The sequence below is a fragment of the Ochotona princeps genome, chromosome 24 (genome assembly GCF_030435755.1).
Source record: "Ochotona princeps isolate mOchPri1 chromosome 24, mOchPri1.hap1, whole genome shotgun sequence".
NCBI lineage: Eukaryota > Metazoa > Chordata > Mammalia > Lagomorpha > Ochotonidae > Ochotona > Ochotona princeps.
This window is the reverse complement of record NC_080855.1, coordinates 14,834,388-14,857,035: the sequence shown is the minus strand read 5'-3', so window position 1 is coordinate 14,857,035 and position 22,648 is coordinate 14,834,388. Positions and strand designations below refer to the sequence as shown.

At 51.8% G+C, this 22,648-nt stretch overlaps 1 protein-coding gene across 4 annotated transcripts in view; it reads left to right on the top strand.

Moving 5' to 3' along the window:
• The first annotated feature begins 7,306 nt into the window (after positions 1-7,306).
• ZC3H7A (zinc finger CCCH-type containing 7A) overlaps positions 7,307-22,648 on the top strand; it is a 42,018-nt gene continuing 26,676 nt past the window's right edge. For 2 of the 4 annotated variants that reach the window (XM_058680269.1, XM_058680268.1), the window contains exons 1-3: positions 7,307-7,453; positions 20,837-20,938; positions 22,591-22,630. In XM_058680269.1, the coding sequence (XP_058536252.1) occupies positions 20,871-20,938; positions 22,591-22,630 (108 nt within the window). In that variant the 5' untranslated portion in view covers positions 7,307-7,453; positions 20,837-20,870. Of the gene's footprint in view, positions 7,454-20,833; positions 20,939-22,590; positions 22,644-22,648 lie in introns of those variants that run through there. The other 2 variants (XM_004586763.2, XM_058680270.1) reach the window with 2 other exon arrangements.

The following is a 22,648-nucleotide window of genomic DNA, read 5'->3' as shown; positions in this document are numbered from 1 at the left end:
AAGCCACAACATGGGCTCCAGAATGAGCTTTTTTAAAAAAGATTTATTTTATTTTTATTGGAAAGTCAGATAGACAAACAGGAGGAGAGACAGAGGAAGATCTTCCGTACGTTGACAGGAAGTTGACTGGGGTCTGTGCCGGGCCCCAGAATGACCATTTTAACCTGAACAGATCCTGGAGGTTTGGTAGCTTCTTGTCAAGAACTCACTTAAAGGGGCCCAGCACAGTAGCCTAGTGGCTAAAGTCTTCCCCTTGCATGCACCGAGAGCCCATATGGGTGCTGGTCTGTATCCTGAGGATGGCCTTGGAACCCTGTACTGCATGGGAGACTCAGAAGTAGCTCCTGGCTCCTGGCTTCAGATTGGCTCAGCTCCAGCCATTGTGGCCACTTGGGAATCAAACCAGTGCATGGAAGATCTTTCTTTCTTTATATCTAGCTTTCCAGTAAAAAGAAATAAATCTTAAAGGAAAAAAAAAAGAATTCTTTTAACTACCCTCATGGGTCAAATGTCTGTAGCTGTTAGATTGGAACAAACCCCCGCTGGAGAAAGCTTACCACTGGCCAGGCTGTTTTTGTTTGTAAACAAGGCTAACATGAGCCTCCTGGGAGTGCTCCCTGGCCTAGTCCATCTCCTAGTGGACTTTCCGGCTGGCTCTGCCTTTATTATTGTTTGTCGGCCTCTGCTCTGATCCTGTCTGTCTCGGCTTCATTTCCTCCGGAGGATTGCTTCTCCTGTGCTGCCCACTTCAGCACAGCAGTATGCATAACCCTTAATAAGTGCTTGGTTTTCAGGGCTCATTATGAAAGGTCAGAATGAAAGCTCTGTCTCTGTGTGTCTTTCCAACTGTCTTTGAAGGTAAAATAAATCAATCTTTTAAAAAATTCATACCTGACATTTACAGCACAACCAGATCATCGCAATGTTGATCTAGGATTCAACTGCATCCGTTCCTGACTGCGGATGTCTTTAAAAGCCATTGATGTGAAATTTTGCCAGAGACCATGCAGAGCAGCTGGGGTGGGTCTGTGTCAGGCGCATTTTGCAACGGGTGTGTTCTTGGAGCCAGTGCTGCGGTTATACCCAGGGGAGGACTCAGGCTCTCTTTTTAATTTATGGTTTCGACACATTTCCTGATATCCTTGGCTCCCTGCCAAGTGACATACACCACTGAGTGAAATTGATGATCCTTGAGTCTGTTAAAAAAAATGCTTAATATTGTTGATTACTTGCATTAAAGGAGTCCCATGATAGTTGATTTAAATTAAGACAGAAAGTAGCTTTTAATTGGCAGATGAGTGGCAATGTTCTGATTTCATGGAGTTTGTCATTCAGATGTCTCTATATGCTCATACATTAACTGAGCAAGGTTTGGTTGCCTTAACCCATACTTTTATACCCCTTGGTGTATTCTGCAGAGTGCTCTCAAGCCCACACCTGGAGCAATCTTCACTCACACATTAATTCTAACTGACATACACGTAGGCACTCTTGCTGGTGCATCATGGCATCTGGCACGCTGCCCCAAATAACAGCTGGCATTTGTATTGTTAGGGTGATGCATGGGGTTCCTGGGTTCTAGCCATATCCATTTGTAGGTGGCTTGAGTTCTAGAGGCTGAAGAAAAGAGGAGACATAGAAGTAGGTGCTGAGAGCAAGACAGAACATGTGCGAAATGGAGTTGGTACGGACACTTGGGATCAGGGAAGCCAGGGAGGGCACTGGCCGTAGGACTGGAGAGCCAGGGCTTGATCAGGAGCTACCTGGCAATGAAGCTCCTTACTCTGTATATTTGGTGTGCCAGCTTCCCAAGTGTAAGCAGAGAGCTGTGTGATACGTTGCAGCCTGAAATTTAGTGTCCAGTCTAGGTAGAGACCTAAAGAAACCCATTGCAGGAGCTAAGCTTCGCTTCTCCCAGGTCTGCAATGCAGCCTCCAGCACTGCTTCTAAGAATTACTGGGGGTTGGGGGGAGCCCAGAGCCATAACCCAGTTGCTAAATTTTTGCCATGCATCTGCCAGGATTTCATATAGATGCTGGTTTGTGGCCCCAGCTGCTCTACTTCCCATGCTTGTGGCCTGGGAAAGCAGTGGAGGACAGCCAAAGCCTTGGGACCCTGTACCTGCATGGGAGACCTGGAAGAAACTCCTGGCTCCTGATTGGCTCAGCGCTGCCTATTGCTGCCAGTTGGGGAAGATCTTTTTTTCCTGCCTCTCCTCCTCTCTGCATATCTGCCTTTCCCCACCATCACCAAAAAAAAAAAAAAAAAAAAAAAAAAAGTGCCTTTTTTTTTTTTTTTTGCCAGTATGTCCTTTTTTTTTTTTTTTTTTTTTTTTTAAAGATTTATTCATTTTATTACAGCCAGATATACACAGAGGAGGAGAGACAGAGAGGAAGATCTTCCGTCCGATGATTCACTCCCCAAGTGAGCCGCAACGGGCCGATGCGCGCCGATCCGATGCCGGGAACCTGGAACCTCCTCCGGGTCTCCCACGCGGGTGCAGTGTCCCAAAGCATTGGGCCGTCCTCAACTGCTTTTCCCAGGCCACAAGCAGGGAGCTGGATGGGAAGTGGAGCTGCCGGGATTAGAACCGGCGCCCATATGGGATCCCGGGGCTTTCAAGGCGAGGACTTTAGCCGCTAGACCACGCCGCCGGGCCCCAGTATGTCCTTTTTCCTTGGATAGTTCCGGTCTTTACTTTTTTTTTTTTTTTTTAAGATTTATTTTTATTGCAAAGTCAGATATACAGAGAAGAGGCGAGACAGACAGAAGTATCTTCCGTCCAATGATTCACTCCCAAGCGGATGCAACGGCCGGTGCTGTGCTGATCCGGAGCCGGGAGCCAGGAACCTCCTCCAGGTCTCCCACACAGACGCAGGGTCCCAAGGCTTTGGGCCATCCTCAACTGCTTTCCCAGGCCACAAGCAGGGAGCTGGATGGGAAGTAGAGATGCCAGGACAAGAACCGGTGCCCGTACGGGATCCCGGTGTGTTCAAGGTGAGGACTTTAGCTGCTAGGCCACCGTGCCAGGCCCAGTTCCGGTTTTTTGCCTTCTATAAAGGTCAGGAGGTAGTTTGCACCTAGTTTCACCTTGAAGTTGAAGGGCAAGCAACCAGCCCTGGGTGGAGCTCTTCACAAGCCATTTATCAAAGCGCTCTGGGAAAGAGAGTGACAATAAGAGGCCTTTGCTTATGTGTTCGCCTGCTACCCTCAAGTGATTGTTCTTGCACCTCAGTGTACCTCACATCCACCTTTCAGGGACCGTTTCTCAAGCAGCATTCCCAGGAACGTCTGAGGAGTGCGCCTGGGGTGTGTGTGTGTGTGTGTGTGTGTAAACAAGTGTACTCCCCATCCTAAAGATGGCTGCTGGGAGCTTTACTCCATTCATCAGACAAGGGTAACTACTGCTTAAGGGACAGTCCTTGATGCTGAGTGCCTGCCATTGACAAGCATGTTTCCTAACCCTCACCGAGTCCGGGCTACCATTATGCACAACTCAAGGCTCTGAAAGGAATCCGCCTGGGGCCACCATGACCGGTGAGGACTGAGTCAGGATGTACAGCCCTGGTTCCCAGATTCCTTCTGCCACCTTGCTACTGACTTTAGACATCTTAAATGCGCTCTTGGTGTTCCTGCGAGGGCCTTGGATGAGAGAGTGAGGCATTTATCACAATACGAAGCACCTTTTCCCTCGGGGCAAACGTAACACACGGCTATATGGTGAAAGATCAGCCACTTTCGCAAGGTGTGCGTGCTGGTGTCGGTTGAGAACCTTACCAGAACTTTGTACGTAAAACATGATGATCACAGTCATTGCCTGGAGAGTGGGAGCAGTCGCTAGAGATGCCCCACAGAGTAAGGAGAAATCACCCCCAGATTTCGATCGGGTGCCTGGAGAGGAAACGCTTTCACTAAGAAACCTCACTCCGTGTCCAGGGGAGAAGAAACCAACGCAACCTGACCTGCACACACCGTCCTGCAGGTGAGGACCGCAGATCCCCCCAGCAGGGCTGGAGTTCAAGACATTGCCACCAGCCTGACCTCGTCAAGGTGACATACTGCACGAAGAGCAAACCCATAGCAGCCACAGCTCGCGATGCTCTCTCGGATGGAATACAGACATTCTCTTACAGCTCTCCTGGGAGCGGCCAGTAGCTTCATCATAACTGCTGTGAATGCAGCTGAATAACCATCCATGAACCGTAGCCCAAGACCTATCCAAATCTTTATAACTTATTATTTATTTATAAGGCAGGGAGAAAGAGTGAGTTTGTGTTTGTACCCTTTGGTTCAATTCCCAATGCCTGCAAGAACTGAAGCTGTGCCAAGCCAGAGCCAGGAACCAGGGCTCGTCTGGAGTCAGGATCTCTCACAGAGGTGGCAGGGATCCAGAACACACGAGCCGCTACACGCTGCCCCTTCTCCCCTCCCCTGGGTGCTCGCTAACAGGAAGCTGGAATTGGGAGCAGACCTGGGGCTCACACGCAGGTATCCCAGTACGGGATATAGTACCCTGAGCACCTTCTTTACCTGCTGTGCCAGAAGCTCAGTCCCCTCGTTTTTGACAGAAGTGTCCAATGGGCAGCTTGTGGGCTCCACTTTACCTTGTGAATGATTTATTGTTTCACTGAGCAGAGGAGGGGATTTTATTATTTTTTTTTTATTTTTATTATTTTACTTGAAAGGCAGAGTTACAGAGAGAGAGAGAAGACCGAGAACCTTCCATTTGGTGGTGGCCACATTGGCTAGGGCTGCACCAAGCCAACAAAGCAAAGAGCCAGGAACTTTCTCTAGGTCTCCCATGTGGGTGCAGGGGCCCAAGGACCTGGGCCTTCTTCCACTGTTTTCCCAGCTGCGTTAGTAGGAAGAGAAAAGCAATGGAGCAGCTGGGACTCGAACATGGGATGCTGGCGTCACAAGTAGAGGCATATCCTATTAAGCCACAATGCTTGGCGCGTTCAAGGCAAGAACTTTAGCTGCTAGGCTATGGTGCCAGGCCCGCCAACCCCTCTGTTTTAGGTTTATTTAAGTTTTGAAAACAGGAACTTTTTAAGGGCCAGTGCTGTGGCACATTAAGTAAAGCCACTGCCTTCAACACTAGCATCTCATATAGGCACTGATTCGAGTCTTGGTTGCTCCACTTCCAATTCAACTCCCTACTAATGCACCTGGGCAAACACCAGAGGATGAGACAACTCCTTGAGCCCCTGCACCTGCCTGGGAGACCTGGAGGAAGCTCATGTCCTCAGCCTGGCCCAGTCTGGGCCATTGTGGCTATTTTGGGAATAACCAGTAGGTAGATCAGTCTTTTCTATCTCCCTGCTTTTCAAATAATCCTTAGAAAAAATAAACAGGGAGTATTTCTGGACATTGCTTCCTGTTGCAGGCAGAATAATGAGTCCCCAAAGACGTCAACATCCTAACCGCAGGAGCCTGTGTGACACATCTCCCTATCAGGGAAAGGGATGAGACTGAGTCAGGGCTCTGGAGATGGATATGGGTAGAGGGACCAGTGAAGATGAGCCAGTTGAGTCCAGTGCCATGGCAGGGCCTCTCCACAGGGAAAGAGGGAGGCGTGGGAGACGGAGACACGACTAACAGGGAAAGGCAGAGACACGCCTTGGTAAGGTAGACTCAGCCAGTCCCGTCCGACTCTGAAGACGGAGCAAGGGGGTGGGAGCCAAGGAGTAAGGTGGCCTCTAGCAGCTCAGCACAGGCTCTTCCACAGCCTGCAGGGGTCAGACGGGCCAGCCCAGCTGGGTGTATGCAGCTCTGTTTGCACTTCCGACCCCTTCAACCCTAAGATAAATACATTCTTGTTAGTTTGTTACAGAAACCTCAGGAAGCCAGTAGAATCCGGTTCAGTTTCTCCTTGTACTGGGAGAGTAAACATCTACCTTCCCGCCTTGCAATGCCCCAGGAGGACCCCACCTGCCTTCTTGTGATCGCCATTCCTTCCGTGGTGGCCCTTACACCTGCCAGTGCTGGCCTTCACAGCCACCTGCCTTTAACTTGCTTTCCCCGCCCCCTCCTGCCCGTCTTTCAGACTTCATTCCCGAGTTCCCTGAGACACCCATCGGGGATGTGTTTTGAGGGTGCTGGGCGCTGTTCTGGAGTCTGCTCGCCTCTGGGTAGGAGGGTGGACACACACACACAAATGCCCAGACGAGCCGCAGGCTATGGGCCTGCTGTACAGGGCAGCAGCACTCTGTGTGAGCCTGGCCAAAGTGGGGCCTTCAGAGAGGGTCTCCGAGGCTGGGGGAGCCCTTTGAGCCATGGCCAGATGATGAACCTCGCGTGTCCCCACCAGCTGGCCTTGACTTTGCTGGCATGATGGACTGAAATGCCGACCTCTGTCCAGGTCCTGACGTGAAGCTCTGGTTGCCATGGTGACTGCAGGTGGCGTTGGGGACTTGAGAGAGGTCACCAATGCTAAAGGAAGTCCTGGAGTGGGGTCCCCATGAAAGAGGACTCACGTTCAAGAGCCTGGATTCATTCTCTGTCACACACCCCTCCACAGGCTATGTGAGGACGCAATGAGAAAGCAACTAGGCCAACCAGAGGGTTTTGCCCTTCTGGCTCCCAGGGTTGTAAGAGCAGAAGTTCATGGTCTTCAGAGCTGCCTGCATTGCAGGGTCCCTAGAGGAGCCCCTCTCCTGGCTTCCCCTCTTGTCCCTTCTGCCCCTTCTCTGCCCTAGGTTCCCTTAGAGAACTTCGGAGTTAAGTCTCACCTCGCAGCTCTCCATGGCGGCCTAACCCCTACTCCACAGCAGGTGGCCCGTCAGGATCGCTCAGGCAGTCTCACCTGCACACACGTCTGCCACGGATGCCTCTCCCTCCCACTCAGGTGCCAGGCTCGAGAGCCGAGGGGGTACACACCTCCCGCACCTGCATGGCAGTCACCTGCTCAGACCACTGCTCACCCCCAGTACAGCGACCTTCCCGCGGCTCCTACAGCCCCCTCCTGTAACCCCCCGGGTAGACCAAGGGGCAGCTGGGCTGAGACCCCTAAGGGTCGGCTGGTCCACGCCTCGGCGGGGCCACTCAGGTGCCACCGCGGGCGTCAAGCCTGGCTGTGCGCAGAGTTGGGAGGGCACAGGGGACGGCTCGGCACAGCAGGACCTGGCCATGGCTCCTGCGGCCCCACGGAGGGCCCCGAGGCGCAGCTCCCAGCCGCCCATCGCGGCCCGTCCTCCAACCCGCCCCGGTCGCCGCCCCCGGCCCGACGTGGCGCCGCCTGGTCCCCGGTCCGGCGCTCGCGGCACAGCCAATGGCGGCGCGTCCCGGGCGCTGGGCGCGGCCTCCCGTCACTAGAGGGCGCTGCGGCGGGCGCCCTGGCTGCACGGCCGCCGCCGCCGCCGCCGGTTGGGAGGGAAGCTGCGAGCCAGGCCAGGCCCCGCCGCCGGCACCCCGAGCCGCCGCGTCCCGCAGTCGGCCTGCGCCGTGCCCTCAGGTAGCGGTGGGCGCCGCCGGGGAGGGGCTCGTGCGCGCCGCCGCCGCCTCGTGCCCGCGCGCGCGCCGCCGCCGCCGCCTCGTGCCCGCGCGCGGCCGTTAACGGGCCGGACGGCGGGGGAGGGGAGCCGGGGACCCCGGAAGCGGGGCCTGGCGGGGGGCGCGGGCCGCGAGGGCCTGGTCCCCTCCGCCGCCGCCGCCTCCTCCCGGCGCGCCCCCGCTCCGGCCGCGACTCCGAGGACGGGCGGTCTGCTTTGCTTTTGGGTTATTTCACCCCAAACAGTGCTGACCCCTCGTCTTCCTGCCTGCCGTGCCGATAGCGGGGACCCACTGGAGGGGTTCTGGGGTTTGGGGGCTCTGGGAGGTAGAGGGTGGGGAAGGATGCGCGCTGGGCGCAGGGATGTAGGGCTAATGCCTCAGGCTTATTTGTGATTTTTTTTGTTATGTTTTATTTCTCCGGGCGCCCCTCTTGGCCGGGCCGCCTCCGACATCCGGCGCCCGTTGTGGGGCGGCCTCCCTTGCCGGGCGGCGGGGCCGGGGGTCCCCAGAGCTGTCAGTGCATTCCGGCTCGCCTGGGGGGGTTCGCAGGGGTGTGGCCGGGCCCTGGGGTGTGGGTGGATGGGTGGCGCCTGTGGGTGTGTTTTCCCGGGGTTTAGGGGGCACTGTTGGGTGGTTGGAGTGTCCCCGAACTCAGGATCTGCGCCACCCACCGAGGGGCGCCTTCCCGCACCCCCAGGCCTGTGTGGTCCCCCGGGTTGACGTGACAGGCCCCGGGACGGGCGGGTGACTGGAAGGCCGCGGGTCCCCGGGGCTCACCTTGAATGCCTCAGTGCACGTGGAACAGCTGAGGTTGGGGCAGGCTGGCTGAGGGCACCGAGGTGGTCCTCTGATGTGGCCACCTGGCAATTTCAAATGGCATGGCCGCCTGGCGTTTGGCTTCCGTTGGACAGCTCTCAAGTGGAGCCACGAGGGGGAGGGGCTGCCGGCTGGCATGCAGGCTGCCTGGTCTGCTGCATATCTGCTGTCACAGGTGACCTCTGGTCTGGGGTCTGGAGAACCCCCCCCCCCTCCGCCGGCAGTCCTTGCTGGGAGTTGCTGTAGGGTGTGGGAAAGGGGGAGTATGTCCTAATTTACAGGATAATTCCCCAAATGGTCCTTTCTTTGGTTGACTTTGGGCTCAAAATGAGATGATGTAAGTTGTGGAGACTGGGTGTTATTCTTGTGTGTGTGTGCACGCGTGCGTGTGTTTTACCCAGTTTATTTTGTGACAGCAAATGAGTTAGCTCTTGTCCTGTTCTGAAGTTCCAGAGGAGAAACAGATCTTCCATCCGCTGGTTCACCGACCCAAATGTCTGCTAAGGCAGGAGCTGGACCAATCCTAAGCCAGGAGCCAGAAGTTTCTTCTGGGTTTTCCATGTGAGTGCAGGGTCCCAAGGACTTGGCCCATCCTCTGCTCCTTTCCGAGGTGATTCATCAGGGAGCTGGATGGGAAGTGGAGCAGCCAGGATTTGAACTGGTGCCCATATGGGATGTCAGTGCCACAGGTAGCAACTTTACCTACTATACCATAGCACAAGTGCCGGCCCCACTCTAGTATCTTGGAATGATTTTTTTTTACTTTTAGTGAAAGCCCTTTTTTTCTCTAGAATCTTAGAAGTATTTCTTATTATTCCTTTAAAGATTTAGTTATTGGACGCGGCACAGTAGCCTAGTCCTGCATGCGCAGGGATCCCATATGGACACTGGTTCTAATCCTGACTACCCTGCTTCCCATCAGCTCCCTGCTTGTGGTCTGGGAAAGCAGTCGAGGATGACCCAAAGCCTTGGGACCCTGCTCCCGTGTGGGAGAACTGGAGGAACCTTCTGGCTCCTGGCTTCGGATCGGCTTAGCTCTGGTTGTTGCGGCTCACTTGGGGAGTGAATCATTGGACAGAAGATCTTCCTCTCTGTCTCTCCTCCTCGCTGTGTATCTGACTTTCTAATAAAAAAAACCAAAATCTTAAAAAAGATTTGGTTACTTATTTGAAAGAGCTACATAAAGAAGGAGAGACAGACTCTTTCATGCACTGTTTGTTAGATGGCCACAGTGTCCAGGGCTGAGCAAGGCCAGAAGCTAGGAGCCAGGAGCTTCTTCAGACCTCCCATATGGCTTGTGGGATCGCAAGCACTTGGGCAGTCTTTTGTTATCTTCTCAGGTGCATCAGAGGTGTGAGGTGTGGGACCCGTACTTTGACACAGGTCAAACCGCAGTATGAGATTGGCGTCCCGTTTGGTGCCAATTTGAGCCCCTGTGGCTTTGCTTCTGATCCAGCTCCCTGCTCAGGTGCCTGGGGAAGACAGTGGAAGCGGCCCAAGTGCTTGGGTCCCTGGCACCCAGGTGGGAAGACCGGACTGGAGTTCCTGGTTCCTGATTTCAGCTTGGCCCAGCCCTGGCCGATGTGGCTATTTGGGGAGGAAAGGAGCAGGTCAGAGATCTCTCTCTCCTCTCTAGCTCTGCTTTTCAAATTGAAAGTGAGTTTTTATAAATCTGTAGGAAACTTTAATATTTTGGGGGAGAGGGAAAATGCTAATTTGTAATCTCAAAGTTTTAAAATTAGTGCTAATGATAATACATACAATTGAGGTGAATCTCTTTGCTATAAAGAGCTTGCATAGTCTAATGATGCTTCATTCCAACAAGAACCTCTATTTTGCACTTTGTCAGAATTTCACCAGGGTGTCTTCTGTTAGGTTAACTGATCTCAGATGACTCTTGACGGCGCAGCAGCTGTGTGATAGGATGGGAAGAGGAAGGGAGAAAGTGTGTTTCACAAATGGAAACATAGAATTTTGTGTTTTATGAAGCGGCCCATATTCAGAGGAGGCAGCAGTATCCTGGGCTCGGGTGTCAGGAGGTGGACCTTCTCCCAGGCCCTGGGCACACAGTGACGCTTGGAGTGACCTCAGGCCGACTCACTGGGGAGATTTGAGGTGAAAAGTTGAGTCTACCTGTACTAAATGCACTTGTTCCCTGTCAGCCACCAGGGCCCTGTAGGAGGCTCTTGGCAGATGTATTTTACTGGATCTGAAAATAATGACCATATCCCCGTGCACAGTTGCTTTGATGGGGAAAGAGACCCTGCCAAGACTGGAAATGACTTTCTTAATGTTCAGCCCAGTCCTTATCATGTAAAGGGAGTTGGGGGAAACTGTTGCCTCATGTTTGGTCAGGCTGTAACAGTGTTTCCTTGCCTGGCTCCCCCTTAGACGGTGGGTGTGGCAACCAGATCGGGGGTTAGTGTTGCCTGCTGCTCCACCTGGTTGGTACATTGTTGCAGGCCGAGGTCAGTGGTGCTGGTTCTCAAGGTCTGTCCCAGGCTGCGGCCTGAGGGTAGATCTTGTGCAGATTGGGTAGGACAGTTTCACTGGAAACCCAGGGATACTTTCTCCCACTGAGATACTTTGGGTGGGTCTGTGGTGGTGCAGCAGGTACCGCATTCTATAGGCGCACAGCTTTGCATCCCAGTTGCTGTGCAGCCGATCCAGCTGCCTGTTGATGAACCAGGGAAAGCAGCAGAGGATAGCCCAAGTGCTTGGAGCCCCTGCTGCTCACATGGGAAACCTGGACAAAGTACCAGGCTTTAGGCTTAGGCCTGGCACAGTCCTATGGTTGCTGCCATCTGAGAAGTGACCCAGCGAGTGGAAGAGTCTGTCTTTCTCTCTGCAACTCTGCCTTTCAAATGAGTAAATCTTCAGAACACAAAAAATGTGTTGTGTCAGGTGACCCCTTAACTGCTGTTTCTGGATCCTGCCTGTGTTTGGTGAGGAACTCTGTGTAGTGTTAGAGATGTGCGTCTAAAGGCATTGTGTTTGGCTGAGTGCATTACCTGGAAGGTCCCATGGAGTGGTATCTTCACTGCTTGTGTCTTTTGCATTGTGCCAGAATCTTCTGTTTCACTGAGTAGCTTTAAATGGTCGCCCTCAAGTGTGTCTTTGTGTGTTTACTTGTGTACACCCCCTCCCCAACGTGTGCATATTTTGTTCCTCCTCAGTTGCCTTAAAGGGCTGACTTGTTTGCCAGAGCCCAACCCGGGGCCACCTGAGACAGGTGTTTGCCTCCCCCGCCCCGGGCGTCCCAGGCATGTAGGCCGCAGGATGACGAGGTTTGAGAGCTTGGGCTTGTCGCCAGGCTTTGAAATCTAGCTCGGCCACTTACTTCCCAGCCTGGTGATCCCCACCAGTTGGGTCACTTTGTGTTTCGGTTTCCTCTAGATCATCTGTCTTAAGGTTACAAAGAGGATTAAGTGACTTCCTGCTTGCAGAGCGCTTAGCCCTGGCCTGGCTGCGTGAGTGTGCGTGTTCCACCCTTTGTGGAACTGGGCAGCTGTGGAAGTCTTGTTTTTGACTTGGTGTCTTAAGACAGCCTTCGGCTCATCTGCCGCGCTGTCGTGGAAGGCCACCGGCTCGCAGTGGTGACAGACCAGTACCAGACTTGAAGGCAGTGAGCTGCTCCATACAGAGGCTGAGTGAATACTTGAGGGATGATGGTCGAGGTCCCAGGTACCTTTCATCCTTACGTAACTCTGAGGAATGAGTTTCAAATCAGCTGATAAAGATGATATTCCAGCTCACTAGAGCTCAGTGAATTTCATGACATTTTGATTTAAATGAGTTCCTTGCCTGTAAATTTGCTGTTCCAACCTTCCCCTGCCCCTTGTGATTTGAGAAGATGCGGTGAGTGAAGCTTTTCTTTGTCCGCCTTGGAGAGCCCCATACTGTTTTGGGTTTCCTCTCTGTTGCTTCCCCCTATGAATCCCTCTGTTTTAAAGAATTGATTTCTTCTCTGGGTTCCCAGAGGGTGGAGGCCACGCCCACCCATGGCCCTCTCTGCACTTAGTGGTTGGTTCTGGTCACTTTCCTCTGTCATACTTGTCCGGTGGACAATTTGAACAGTTTCTGACTCCTGGGCTTCTGAACTTGGTGGGAAGCATTCTCTTTACACTTGACCACTTCTTTCATTCTTGCTCTGCAGTGTTTGTTGGCCTGGCCTTGGCTGCTGTCCTGCGGTCAGGGCCAGGACAAGGCAGCTGTAAAGCTGTGAGGGTGGGATGTAGGGAAGGAAGGCCCCTGGAGGGGACATTGAGGCCCTGGGAGCCAGAGGAGGAGGAACCAGCTCCCTGAAGAGGTGTGAATTGCACTTTGGGCAGAGGAGACAGCAAGCATAGAATGTTTGACCTTCCTGGGACCCCGCAGAAGGCTGCTGTGACGAGAGTGGACCTGGGGCATAGGGCTGGGCAGGTGTGGGGAGGATGGGTCTGAGAAGCTGTGGTAAGGAGGTAAAGATTTACTCCAGGTATCTTTGGAGGCCACTGCAGGATTTTAAGTAGGAATATAATACCTGATTTTGTGTGTATGTTTTAAAGATTTCTTTATTTTTAATTTTTAAAAAATATTTATTTGAAAAGCAGGTTGCAGAGAGAGGAGAGACAGAGGGAAAGAGCTTCTGTCTGCTGATCACTCCCGAAATGGGCTGCAAGTGTCAGGGCTCTGCCAGGCTGAGCCCAGCAGTCTGGAGCTGCTTCTGGGTCTCCCATGTGAGTGCAGGAGCCCAAGTGCTTAAACCATCCTCTGCTGCTCTCCCAGGTGCATTATCAGGGAGCTGGATCGGAACTGGATCAGCTGAGAATTGAACAGGTGCCCAAGTGGGATGCCAACCATGCAGGCCTAGCTTAACTTGCTACACCACAGTGTTGATCTCAGATTTCTTTACTTCAAAGACAGAGCAACAGAGATGGAGGGAGAGCCAGAAGGATGTTTTGGCTGCTGATTCACTCCCCACGTGGCCACAACAGCCAGGAGTCTGTCCTGGTCTGCTCCACATGTTGCAGTGCAGGGGCCCAAGCACTTGGATCCTCTTTTACCACCTTTCCAGGCACCTTGGCAGAGTTGTATTGGAAGTGGAGCAGCGGGAATTGAAGGGTCATTCTGATGAGCTGCTGGGATCATATGTGCTGGTGCTTAGACTGCTGCTCCACAACACTGGCCCCTGACTTGTGTTTTCCTAAGTGCTTCTTGCTTTATTGTGGGACCGGATGAAGCAGGGCACAGTGTGGGACAGGAAGCGAGAGCCGATTCCTAGAAAGGAGGCTGGAGAGTCAGCCAGGTGCAAGATGGTGTGCCTTAGGTTCGGGGAGAGTAGAGTGTTGTGGGAAGCAGTCAGGGTCAGGATGTACTGCGGGTGCACTGAAGGTCTCCCAAGCACACTTTGTGTCTGGGTGTAGAGTGTAAGAGAAAGAAGGAACAATTTTAGCTTTCTGACTTGAGTTTCCAGCTCTTGGCATCTGGCCAGCATTTGGAAAGTAAACCAGTAGATAGGAATGCTTAGTCTTTTTCTGTCTCTCACCTCAGATAAATAGCCCAACCTGGGGCCCGGCGTAGTGGCCTAGTGGCTAAAGTCCTAGCCTTGCACATGCCAGGATCCCATTTGGGTGCCGGTTTTATCCCGGTGGCCCCACTTCCCATCCAGCTCCCTGCTTGTGGCCTGGGAAAGGAAAGTAAGTGGAGGATGGCCCAAAGCACCCATGATGACCCTGCACCCATGGTGGGAGACCAGAAAGAAGCTCCTGGCTCCTGACTTCAGATCAGAGCTCAGGACTGGACAATGCGGCCACTTGGTGAGTGAACCGGCAGATGGAAGATCTTTGTCTCTCCTCTCTGTATATCTGCCTTTCCAATAAAAATAAAATCTTTAAAAAAACATTAGCTCAACCTGGAAGAAAAATGGACAAACATTATGAGCAGATAGTCCAAGGGGACGAGGGTGCAGGTGACTATAATCTGACGATGCTCAGCTCTCCTCATATCTGAAGCAGTCCTATATCTCCTGGGTGCCAGTGGCGAACACAGCTCATAATCTCCACGTGAAGAGGGGAGGCAGTAATCTTGATGCATTGTTGCTGGGTGGTGTCATTTGCTGTATGTTGGCACTAGCTGGCAAAGTAAACAAAAGTGTGTAGACTTTATCCTACAGAAATTCTTTGAAGAGACACGCACATATATATGAAACATTTAGCATGTCTGGGTACAGAATGACCTCTCAGATTGAGTGTGGCATGCCAGGAGTGGAGTGTAGAATGTGCTAGCTGCCCTGGTTTGTATAAAAAAGAACATGGGCACAGAACACTTTCAATTTTTCATTTTAATTATAGACTCACAGGAAGTTGCAGGAGGAGTACATGGAGCACCATGAGCCCTTTGCCCTGCTCATTCCAGTGGTGACAAGTCACTGTAGTTTGTCATCTCACAGTCTGGAAGTCGATGTTAGAGTAAGGTTGTTGGCCAAACTACACCCTCTGCTTGGTGTCCCCCAGTACCTGTGTGTGTCCCTGCACGTGTGCGCATACCCATATGCCAAGCTCTGCGGTTGTTCTCTGCTGTAACCACCAGCACAGTCAGGCTGCAGAGCTGTTCCTGGGGTGTCTGGGCAGGACCAGGGAATGATGGTTAGTTTCCTTGAGAGAGTGAGGTTGCAAAGGAGTCTCCTTTTCAGTGAAGGCTTCTGTCTTTTTGACAGAGGTGGCTGAGGATCAACGTCATAAAATTCTTCCTCATTGTAGATTTTTGGCGAAGTTTTTTTTTTTTTTAAAGAGTTATTTTATTTATTACAAAGTCAGATATACAGAGAGGAGGAGAGATAGAGAGGAAGATCTTCCATCCGATGATTCACTCCCCAAGTGAGCGCAACGGGCCGGTGCGCACCAATCCGAAGCCGGGAACCTGGAACCTCTTCCGGGTCTCCCACGCGGGTGCAGGGTCCCAAAGAATTGGGCCGTCCTCGACTGCTTTCCCAGGCCACAAGCAGGGAGCTGGATGGGAAGTGGAGCTGCTGGGATTAGAACCGGTGCCCATATGGGATCCCGGGCTTTCAAGGCGAGGACTTTAGCCGCTAGGCCACGCCGCCAGGCCTGGTTTTTGGCGAAGTTTTAACAGAGTTTGTAAATAAAATGGTCTGTAACACATATATTGTATATATAATTTTATTTTTTTTCCCTGTAGGAAGGGGTGGGTTGGGCATTGGCTCAGGAGTTCAGAATGCTGCACCCACAGCTAGTTTGCAGCCTGGCCCCATTTCCCAGCCCATCTTGCCCGGAGGCTGCCTGGGAGGTGGCGTGGCAGGTGGCGTGGCAGGGCAGAGCTCTACAGTGTGGGAGACCCACCTGGAGTTCCGACTCCAGGCTCTGGTGCTTAAGAGCATTTTGGGAGTGAAGCAGCAGGTGAGAGATCTGTTTTGTCTCTGCCTTTCAGATAAATAAATACAAATTGTGCGGGAGGAAAGGTTAGGACGCTGGCATGTGTTCTAGCAGTTAGGATGCTCACACCCCACACGGGCATACCCAGGTTTGATGCCCACCTCCAGCTTCTAACTGCAGCTTGCTGCTGGTGCACACCCTGGGAGGCAGCCTTGTGGGCCTTTGGGGCGCGACCCAGTAGATGGGACCCTGTTCTCCTCCTCTCTCTCCCTCTCAAACAATTTTTTAAAAAAATTATAAGTTGGAGGAGAGGTTATTTCACAGGTTAAACTAATCCGTGGCAGCTGTGGGCAGCTTCTGGAGCACTGATCCTGCATTGTCTGTCTTCCCAGGGCCTGGGGGACTTCTCAGGGTGAGGTATGTGCTTCTCACTGCCCTCCCAACACCCTGAAAACACTGAGCTCGGAGTAGTGCAACACATGCTGGGTTGGTGCAGGGTGAATTACAGTTTTATGTCTGCACCTCACCTTGGAATCTATCGCAATTATCAGGCGGGTTGATGGACAGAGACTTAAGCAGGTGGGCAGCGGCGGGCAGGTGTGGTCAGGCTCCCGGAGGGGAGGTGGTGATGAGTTCCCTGGTGGGAACTCCATGGGGACACTATAAATTGAAAACAAAAACAGAAAATGGAGGGTTCAGTTTTTAGTGTATTTAAAAATTTGTAATGGGGCCCGGCACAGTGGCCTAGCGGCTAAAGTCCTCGCCTTGAATGCCCCGGGATCCCATATGGGCACCGGTTCTAATCCCGGCAGCTCCACTTCCCATCCAGCTCCCTGCTTGTGGCCTGGGAAAGCAGTCGAGGACGGCTCAATGCTTTGGGATTCTGCACCCGTGTGGGAGACCCGGAAGAGGTTCCTGGTTCCCGGCTTCGGATCGGCGCAGCACCGGCCGTTGCGGCTCACTTGGGGAGTGAATCATCGGACGGAAGATCTTCCTCTCTGTCTCTCCTCTCTATATCTGACTTTGTAATAAAATGAATAATCTTTAAAAAAAAATTTGTAATGGAATTTTGAGAAAAAAACTTTAAAAACACCTGCTGAACATTAAATTATGTCATATTGTATATAAATATTGCCTGATTTTATGTTCCCAAATTTTAAAGAGTCCCCTGATTTCTGCTGTTTGAAACACCTTATCACTTCCTTCTAATCATTGTGTTGAGCTGTCAGTTTTGCCATGTGCCCTTTAACTGTCAGAGGTCAAATGAGGTTCAAGGTTTTCTAGTGTTTTCTGAGGAGTAAACTCTAAGGCTATTACCCAGTGGATTATCACTGCCCAGGACTCGCCGCTTATCCAATGGACTTAGGAACTGCAAGCTAATTTCCTATTGCCCTGGCACAGCTGGGACAAGGGCTTGGCCTTGGCCAGAGAGCCTGGGATTGGTTCTGACCTAGGGGTCTGTCTTTAGTTCTTGTGGGGTAACTGCAGAGGCACTCCAGCTGCTACTCTGAGCCCTGAAATTTCCCAGTCTAAGCTGACCCTGCTTCAGTAAAACAGAAAAAGCCAGGGGATTCTATTAGCTTTCCAAGGAGGAGTCCAGAGGCCAGGTAGGCTTCAATTAATTAATTAATTAATTATTGGAAAGTCAGACATACAGAGAGAAGGAGAGACAGAGAGGAAGCTCTTCCATCAGTTGATTCATTCCTCAAGTGGCTGCAATGGCTGGAGCTGTGCTGATCTGAAGCCAGGAGTCAGGAGCCTCTTCCTGGTCTCCCACGTGGGTGCAGGATCCCAAGGCTTTGGGCCATCCTTGACTGCTTTCCCAGGCTACAGCAGGGAGCTGGATGGGAAGTGCGGCCACTGGGATTAGAACCAGAAGCCATGTGGGATTCCAGTGTGTATAAGGCGAGGACTTTAACCACTAGGCTACCGCGCTGCACCGGCTGCTTCACTTTAAATCCAGCTCTCTGGTAATGACCTGGGAAAGCAGCAGAGGATGATCCGAGTGCTTGGGCACCTGCACCCGCATGGAATACTGGGAAGAAGTTCCTGATTCCTGGCTCCTAGCTCTGGTCTTGCCTAGCCCAGCTCTGACCATTGCAATAATTTGGAGAGTCAACTAGCAGGTGGAAGACCTTTCTGTCTGTCTCTCTCTCTCTCTACAACTCTACTTTTTAAATAAATAAAATTTTGAAAATAAAACAACCAACCAAACAGAAACCTGTGACCTGTGATATGGAGGAACTCCCGTTTCTGTCCCCAGGTCCAGTTATGTCGGTCGTGTGAGAAGCAACCTTGTGAGTTTTAGGTCTTGGCGTCCTCAGCTCACGGTGATTGTGCATGCCCTCCCCTCATACCACGTGTGGACATTAGAAAATACCCAGAGGGGATTGTTTGGTTTGCCGCAGGGAACTGTTAAGGTCCTGCAGTGCACAGGCTAGCCCCACGGGGAACGGCCTGGCCTTGACCTCTGAGCTCGCAGACCCTGGCCTTGACATTGGGAGATGGTTGTCACAGCTCTTTCCTGTTTCTCCTCCTTCTTCTTCTTTTAAAGCTTATTTTCTCTTTTAAATTAATAAAAATTATTATTTTTTAAAAATAATGATTACATGGTTGATCAGTGTGGGAAGGATTGAGGTTTAAGGAAAATAGGTGAACTCATTATTTCCAAATTTGTTATTTCTTCTTGTTGTTCCTGGGGAAAGGGGATACCACTCATGCATGACTTTCCACACATCCCACTACCCAGGGATGAGGAACCGTCACCTCATATCAGCCCAGAGTCTCAGTGTGTACACATTCCGAGGGTTCTGTCCTGGTGGTTTGGACAGTTCTGAAATGCTGCCGATTTCACCGATTCAAGGATGATGTCACCCTCCCGATGTCCATTGACTCCGTTCACCAAGATTTTTTGCTGTCATTGTTTGTTTGGGGTAGTTGTCCAGTTAGTTCTGTTGTTGTTCTGCTACAGCACCAAATGTGTTGCCATATTCTCCTTTTAAAACAGGACCCTTGTCTATTGCTCCACCTTTTTCATTAAGTAGGGTATGCTCCTGCAGATGAGTCCAAGTACCTGGGCCAGGTGTCCCAAGCATCGTTGGATCCCCAACCCCCAGGGCTCACAAACCCAGCATTCACCTAGTAGGCGGGCCCCAGGGCCCAGGACAGAAGACACAAGTCCCACTGCTCCCCCACCCCCAAGGCTCATAAACCCAGCAGCCACCTCACAGGTAGGCTCCAGGATCCAGGCCAGGTGACCTGAGCCCCGCCAAATTCCTCACCCCTGGGGCTTACAAACCAGCATCTGCTGGGCCCAGGCTGGCATGACCCACCTTACCTCAGCATCCACAGTCTTATTGCACAGCCTGGCCTAGTCTAGTCTGCCCCCTGTTCCAGCTACTGTTGGTGGGTGCTGCAGGCTATCCCAGCCCAGCCTAATTGTTGTCCCGGTCCTAATGTGAACTGGCTGGTGTTGTGGCCTGATGTGGCTTCTCCTGCCCCCTGCCCTGGTTCTCAGATCTGCCAGTGGGTGTTATGTGCTAGCCCAGACTGGTCTGTCCCCAGACCTGACCCACATGTATGCGGGTGGGTACTGTAACCTGATGTGGTCTGGGCTGCTCCATGCCTTGCTTTTTGCACTCATCTGCATGGGCTGTGTCCCAATCGAGTTTCCCAAGCTCCTCCATGGAGTCTCCTCCCAGTGGCAGTTCTCATGCACACCAGTGGGTCATTGGCCCAGGTTGACTTTGTCCATCTCCTGTTCTGGCATGAACAGTGGCCTTGCTCACCCTGCCACATCCATTCTGGTTCTTATTGTTGGTTCTTGCAGCCCAGCACTACTTCGTCTGCGCCTAGACACAGTTTTCACGTGGTTCAGCGGGAGTCAAGACCTCGTCTGGACTGTTGTACAACCAACCTGACTCTCACAAATACCAGTGGGGCTGGATTCAAGCCCAGTCTGTCGCTCCACCATCTCAGTGTAAACCCGCGCTGGTGCAGTCTGTAGCCATGTACAGCCATGCCTGCTGCCCTCCATCATACTCTCATTCTCATCATACTCTCATTCTCACTTAGCTCCCCAGCAAGGCCTGACTCCATCTGCAGTTCTTGGGCGAGCCAGCAGAGATTACAGTTCCACAGGGATGAGCCCACATTTCCTCCAGATTCTGCTATCAAACCCACTTCTCTCACTCTTGTTCTCCCCTCCAAACCACTTTGGTGTTGGTCCCCTACTTACATACACATGTCATGGACTTATCAATGGAAGTCCCTCAGCTGTAATTCCTAACCTGGGCATAACAACCACAGGTCATCTCCCACTGCCACCTGTGCTATCCCAGCATGTCCCTAAATCAAGACTCTAACCATGAGAGTGTGTCTCCGGGCAGCCCGAGGGTCTTCACCCAGCACCTTTGGCTGGCTGGCTACACACACCCATCTGGGTTAAAAAACCTAACCTCCAGGATGGAGAGGTCCTGGAGGCTGGCCGAACTTCCCTCCCCTGAGGGAGCTGGTGTGCTAGGCTGTACGTACCTGTGCCGGGTTCTCCTATTTCTTCTGTGGTTCCCCTTTGACCTGCTGGGAACAGCTCAGGGAGCAGTGTCGGAGGAGTGGACATTTAATGTGTCTTGACATTTACTAAAGCTGAGTGGACATAAACCCTTAGCCTGATTATAGTGGTGAGGATTGTTTGGAAAATGTGTGTGACGAAACACGTCTGAGGTTTAGACTGTGCTTACTGGGAAGTTGGACTCCCTCGGCGGCCAGGGGAGCTGAAAGCTTGGCGTTGCTGGGGTGCTTCCAGGAGCAAAACAAGGTTGAGCCTGTTTTAGGCAGACAGTTTCTGTTGTGCATGGCCAGGTTGGGAGCAAACCCACGGCTGACAAGGAAAAGGAAAGGGGGAGCAGGATGGTTTTGGTGGAGATGACTTGGGAGGCTCAGAAAACCTGCATTGTTGTTGAACCTTGAAGAGTGACAGCCATAAGCTATGGTGCAGGAGCTTCCAATCATGTAATACAATTCCTGTTGGCTGGGACCCTAGCCCCTCTTTGGGGATGGACGTATGCGTGATGTGACCCTGGCCCCAGATCATGGGTGTCTTAATTCTATCTAGGAGCCTGGCACCTGAAGTAATTTCATGCCCTGTTTCTTTCCAGGTTGCTCTTTTAGAAAGCGGATGTGTGGGATAACATGTCCAGTGTGTCCGAGGAGAGACGAAAAAGGCAGCAAAACATTAAGGAAGGCCTGCAGTTCATACAGTAAGAGCTTTGGAATTCGCCCCTTTGTTCTTGCCCAAAGGGCTTGTTTGTAATGTGGCTGTACGTCTGACGCAGACTCAAAGGCTCCTCCATCATGTTGGAGAGGTCCTGTCAGAGTTCACGTGTATCAGCGCCGTCAGTGTTTTTGCTCTTGCCCATCTGAACATTCCTGTGTTTCAGATAGCTCTTACCCATGCTGATTTTTTGAACTGAAGTCCTGTAGAAGGTCCCAAATGTTAGACTGAGGACCTTGAACGTGTTCAATCTCCAGAACAGTACTGCTGAGTTAAAGTGATGGCTGTGGACGCGTGTTGGTGCAGAAGGCTTTGAGTCCCTGTGGTCCTGCGGGGATGTGGTCTCTAGTTGGATTTCTCAAAGTGTTTGTTGGGGCTGGTGTAATGGCAATGCAAGTTAAGCCTCTGCCTGTGGCACCAGCATCCCATGTGGACACTGGTTTCAGTCCCAGCTGTTCTGCTTTCCTGCTTATGGCCTGGAAAAGCAGTGGAGGATGGATTAAGTCCTCAGGCCACTATTCTCATGTGGGAGACCCGAAACAAGCTCCTGGCTCCTGGCTCCAGATTAGCTCAGCTTCGGCTGTTGTGGCTGTTTGGGGAGTAAACTGGCAGATGAAAGATCTCTGTATCTTTCATCTCTCTTTGTGTAACTTTAACTTCCCCCAAAAATTAAATAAATCTTTAGGGAAAAAAAACCCAATGTGTCAGTGCTGGCTGGTCCTGTCTAAGCAGAGGGCCTCTTGGTTGCTTCTGTGAAGGAGACATCCTCTCCTACACCCTGCAGGAAATTGCACCGACTAGTCTTTGAGGTCCTGGACAATTTTTTTTTTTAACATTTATTCATTTTTATTGGAAAGGTAGATTTACAGAGAGGAGAGACAGAAATATTTTCCTTCCTGCTGGTTTACTTCCTGAGTGGTTGCAGTCGCTGGAGCTGAGCTGATTCAAAGCCAGAAGCCAGGAGATTCTTCTGGGTCCCCCGTGTGAGTGTAAGGTCGCAAGGCCTTGGGCTATCCTCCACTACTTTCCCATGCCCACAAGCAGGAAACTGGAAGGGAAGTAGAGCAGCCGGGATACAAACCAGCACCCGTACGGATCCTGGCATGTGCAAGGCGAGAACTTTAGCCACTAGGCCATCGTGCCAGGCCCAAACCTGGTCTATTTTTAAACCTTTTTGGCATTTAAAGAATTAATTCTTCCATTGAACTTGACTGGACAAGTGGGATGCTGGACTCTGTATGGTGTGAGCTTTTAATTAGGGAGTCTCGGCGGAACTTGGGCTGTGGTTATGCATCAAGGTGGGGGGACTCACCATGGGGGAGGGGTTTGGGGTGAAGGGGGGGGAATCCCAGTACCTATGAAATTGTGTCATGTAATACACTGTAATTAATGAATAAATGAATAGAAAAAAAGAATTAATTCTTACAGTAGAATTAGATTGAAAGGGAATTGGCGTACATAAGAAAATACTAAGGAGTAGTATGGATTCTTTTTCTTCCTGTCTACAGTCATACATGAAAAACATAGTAAAGAAATGAGCCTTTGAGCCAGCTGTCAGAACCGCTGTGTTAGGATCACTTCCTGCCCAGCCTGTCCTGGTGGTGGAGTGCTGACTGCAGTCTGTTTGTTTCTTCTTAGGTCACCGCTGTCGTACCCAGGGACCCAGGAGCAATATGCGGTAACCACTTGGGGTAGG